General features: G+C 42.7%; 1 protein-coding gene across 1 annotated transcript in view; it reads left to right on the forward strand.

The window, feature by feature from the left end:
• Positions 1-5,000, forward strand: part of mecom (MDS1 and EVI1 complex locus) — a 141,223-nt gene that overhangs the window by 135,061 nt on the left and 1,162 nt on the right. The window contains 3 exon segments of the mRNA XM_081700202.1: positions 1,637-1,873; positions 2,038-2,209; positions 3,218-5,000. The exon segment at positions 3,218-5,000 is cut by the window's right edge and continues 1,162 nt beyond it. Of these exon segments, the coding sequence (XP_081556328.1) occupies positions 1,637-1,873; positions 2,038-2,209; positions 3,218-3,346 (538 nt within the window). The 3' untranslated portion in view covers positions 3,347-5,000.

Genomic DNA, 5,000 nt, shown 5'->3' on the forward strand with positions numbered 1-5,000 from the left:
GTGTGTGTAGGTGGGTGGGTGGGTGTGGGGGGGTGTTGGGGGGGGGGGCTGCAGTTAGTAACAGCCCACATCTGGTCCCAACATGTGTTTGTGAACAGGAAGTAGGTGTAGGGGTAGAGGTCAGGGGTCATGGAGTGTTTCCTGTCAAAGTGACTGCTCCTGATAGATACTTTATCCTCCACAAATTACCACTGCTCCCCCCTTTAATTAACCGATCTGTTTTCATCATCACGCCATAGCCTCTCTGTCCCTCTCACTCCCTTTTTTCTCTCTCGCTTTCTCTCTCACTCTGTTCATTTGTTATTCTGTCTTGTTTGTCGGCCGATGATGTATCTCATTGTCATTTTTCTGCCTCAGTTGCCCTCAGTTCAGCCAGTCTCATCATGTTTGCTTCTTTCTTTGTCAGTCTTTCTCAAGTAATGTTACTGTGTGTGTGTGTGTGTGTGTGCGCGTGTGTGTGCGCGTGTGTGAGAGAGAGAGACAGGGAGAGAGGGAGAAAGAGAGAGGGAGAGAGAGAGAGAGAGACAGAGAGGGAGAGACAGAGAGGGAGAGAGAGAGAGGGAGAGAGAGAGAGAGAGGGAGAGAGAGAGAGAGAGAGAGAGAGAGAGAGAGAGAGAGAGAGCACTTCTGCATGTGTATGTGCAAATCCTGCCCTTTATTCTCAAATCCAATATTTCCTGCTCTACAACCTATTGTTAATCACAGAGCCTAGATTTAAAGATATTCTCAGGGGCGTTTATCTAAACTCCCCTACAATTTAGACTTTCTTTCTCTCCATCTCTCTCTCTCTGAGACGGTAGGTGATGTGTATTTTTGGGGAGTTGACGAGAGAGACTTCCAGGCCCATAATTAGTACATCACTTGTAATGCAGTTCTCTAACCCATTTCCTCTAGGTTTTGTGTTTGTGTTTCAGCCAATGTGCCTGTCTCTCCCATGCCCTCTCACTCTTGTGTGTGTATGTGTGTGTGTGTGTGTGTGAGAGAGAGAGAGAGAGAGAGAGAGAGAGAGAGAGAGATAGATAGAGAGAGAGAGAGAGAGAGAGAGAGAGAGAGAGAGAGAGAGAGATCTCAGAGATGGGGAACGGCCAGTTTGGCAGTTTTCTGCTCTCACTGTCAGCTAAATATTTGCCCTATTAGATGAATATGAGATAAAGCAAGAAAATAAACAAAAGAATGAGACAAGGTCTTCCACTGGGGAAAGAGAGAGAGAAGAAAATAAATGAGAATGAGACAAGCTGTGTAAATGCCCTACTGTCAGCTCTGTCAGGCTCACACACACAGACCCACAGACAACTTCATAGCATAGGCCTGCATAGACACAGAGATACACACATATTTACACACAAACACACACAGATGCACAAACAATGCAAATACATTCATACTTCCATTCATGCACATCACAATGTGTTTCTGTAGCAACATTAAATGTGGTTTTGCTCATAATTGCCTTTGTCAACCATTTTGTGAACTCAGATAATATATTATTAATTTATTATCTAACTAATAGCAGCTACAATTAATAAGGCATTGCTTTCGAACATGGAGTGTAATGGAGTTCAAACTCATATTTCCAGCGCAACATAAAGGTTATTTTTTGTTTATTTTGCGGTTTTTTGTTCCTCATGATTGATAGGTTGAATGACAGCCATTTTGTGGGGGACAAAGCTGTCACTAATCAGGGGTCACATGACATTGAGGAGGAGGAAGGGGAGGAGCATGGGGCAGAGGAAGAGGAAGCAGAGCATAGCGACGCTGTTGGCAAGCTCGGTATTAAGGCTCCGCCGAACAACCTGGGTGATGGCATCACGGATGACCTAGACTTTGATGGGCCAAACCATCTGGATATGAACTGCAAATCTTCACCACAGAGGTGATTTTCTTCACACACAAACACACATATGCACAAAGCCATTCTAAACATACATTTAGAAAAAATGAATTACTAAGTTCATTCAGATTTCTGTTGCTGTCATACAAAGACACACAGACACATAATTTTGTAATAGATATGCCATGACCGTCGGCTTCCTCCAGGTTTGATGAGGATGAAGAGGATGAAGAGCATACCGGTTTCTCTACACTTGATCACATCCGCCATTTCAGCATGGAAGAGACAGAGCTCAGCGATGGTGATGTCACTGGATTTGGCTCCGCCCACTTGACTGAAGCTGTAAAGCAACCACTGTACAGAAAATCGAAGTCACAGGTATTGTCACGGCAACATGCGTAGGCAGATATTTTAAATAAAGAATTGCTTCTTATATATTTTACCAGGCTGTCAGAAGTAAGCTACTTCCAAGAATCAATCTCAGTTAGTAATATGCCCCAAGATAATTATCCAATCGGACTGTACTGTAAGGTTTAATTAATTACTTATCATATGTTACTAATTAGTTCATTAATAATTACTGTTGTTATTATGAGGCAATTAGAGTGTAATTAGTGTTGTCTGTGTGACCCCAAGCAATCTGTTGGGAAATAGCTTTTATCTTTGGAAAATTTGTGTGCATGTGTGAGAGAGAGAAAAAGAGAGAGAGAGACAGTGAGTGTGTGTGTGTGTGTGTGTGTGTGTGTGTGTGTGTGTGTGGATGCTATGATGCTGTCTGTGGGTCTGTCTGAATGGGTGTTTGTCTCTGTATCTCTGCAGGCTTATGCTATGATGCTGTCTGTGGGTCTGTCTGAATGGGTGTTTGTCTCTGTATCTCTGCAGGCTTATGCTATGATGCTGTCTGTGGGTCTGTCTGAATCGGTGTTTGTCTCTGTATCTCTGCAGGCTTATGCTATGATGCTGTCTGTGGGTCTGTCTGAATGGGTGTTTGTCTCTGTATCTCTGCAGGCTTATGCTATGATGCTGTCTGTGGGTCTGTCTGAATGGGTGTTTGTCTCTGTATCTCTGCAGGCTTATGCTATGATGCTGTCTGTGGGTCTGTCTGAATGGGTGTTTGTCTCTGTATCTCTGCAGGCTTATGCTATGATGCTGTCTGTGGGTCTGTCTGAATGGGTGTTTGTCTCTGTATCTCTGCAGGCTTATGCTATGATGCTGTCTGTGGGTCTGTCTGAATGGGTGTTTGTCTCTGTATCTCTGCAGGCTTATGCTATGATGCTGTCTGTGGGTCTGTCTGAATGGGTGTTTGTCTCTGTATCTCTGCAGGCTTATGCTATGATGCTGTCTGTGGGTCTGTCTGAATGGGTGTTTGTCTCTGTATCTCTGCAGGCTTATGCTATGATGCTGTCCCTGGCTGATAAGGACCCGCTACCTGCCACGCCACATGCCACCTCCATATGGCATGCTCTTGGTCGCACGGCCGAATCCAACGCCATCCAGTCTCTTAGTCATGTATGATGGCCCCCAATGCCTATGCCAGTGACCTCCCAACCATGACCTATGACCTCTGACCCCAAACACAGGCACTAGGACCAAACTACTGGCCTTGACTGGGCAGATAGAGAACCATATTCCCTGGGGGATAGAGTGCTTTGTTATTGTGAAACACTATTGTCATGGTCCGTGGTCCACACACACACACACACACACACACACACACACACACACACACACACAATCGATATACAGTAATTTTACTCCCTTAAATAACTTGACAAATTATTGATTGATTTTATTCAAATTATTGACTTTTAATGATGGTAATTTACAATGACACATAATGATTATGATAATGAAAGCATTAATAATAATCATATTTATTCTGTCCAGGTTTTGCACAGCAATGTCAGCTGGTGTTTCAAGGGATAGGTTGTTATTTCATTGTAGAGATTTGTGTGTTGAATATCTCCAGGTTGCCTGTTTAGAACTGTTGGAGGCCTCGTACAATCTCCTAAAGAGTCTTCCAAATGAAAACAATGATCACAACAACAGTATCTGTGAATGTATGCGGCCAATTACACACTTTGTTACACAAAAAATACAACCATGATCAATCAGATACACACAGAATTTCAATCTCTTCTAAAGGTGTGTGTGTGTGTGTGTGTGTGTGTGTGTGTGTGTGTGTGTGCGTGTGTGTATATTTGTGAAGTGTGTTACTTGTTGTCATGGTGCCACATCATGCCTTTATTGTTACTCTGACCACACCCCACCCTCCGTCTGCACCACAGTGTGAAACCTTACAGTCACCTACTCCAACAGCCAGCCTTCTGATTGGTCCTTACAGTCACCCCTCTTCAACAGCCAGCCTTCTGATTGGTCCTTACAGTCACCTACTCAGATAGCCAGCCTCCTGATTGGTCCTTACAGTCACCTACTTGGATAGCCAGCCTTCTGATTGGTCAAGGAATCTGGCTTCCTTTTCGGCTTCCTTATGTTAACAAACATGACAGGGGCGTTCTAGGATCGGAAAACATCTGGAGCTTAGAACAAACGTCAGGTGCTAGTCAGCAGATCCAAAAATATCCTTTCCAGATGAATTTTTAATATATATTTTGATATTTACAAGCAGCATTTTCTCACTGTTTTATGATGATCATTTAAGACCTTTATCAACACAGATCAAGCTGATTAACAAATTATAGACACTAATAACATGGAGTGTTTAAAAGTCATACCCACACACATTCAACATATTAACTCCTTCTGTGTAACAGTGTCCTACACGTTATTGCCTACATTATGTAAATGCATATTTTGGGCATTGCTTCCTTTATATGTATATAATCTTCAATCGGTTAAACAATTATAAGGCTTCACAGTTATGAATTTCACAAACTCACAATTCATTGTCACTACAGAACAGCAGCATAGCATTTCAAAGTCCATTCCAGACTGTAACATCAGGGGAGATAAAGGACATTACTGGAAGTGTCTGGGATCTGAGGCTATGATACTGGTTCTACTCCCTTTAAACCTAGTACACAAACAATGAGTCAGTCGTTTTTTAAAGGATACCTTACAGTGGGCAACTGGCATTTAAATTTATTGTAATATATTTAAAAGAAGTAATGGGACCATAAGAGGTCATGTGGAAACTTCTCTTGTACAC

This window comes from Electrophorus electricus, chromosome 17, assembly GCF_041902795.1.
Source record: "Electrophorus electricus isolate QZ-2024a chromosome 17, ASM4190279v1, whole genome shotgun sequence".
Taxonomy (NCBI): domain Eukaryota; kingdom Metazoa; phylum Chordata; class Actinopteri; order Gymnotiformes; family Gymnotidae; genus Electrophorus; species Electrophorus electricus.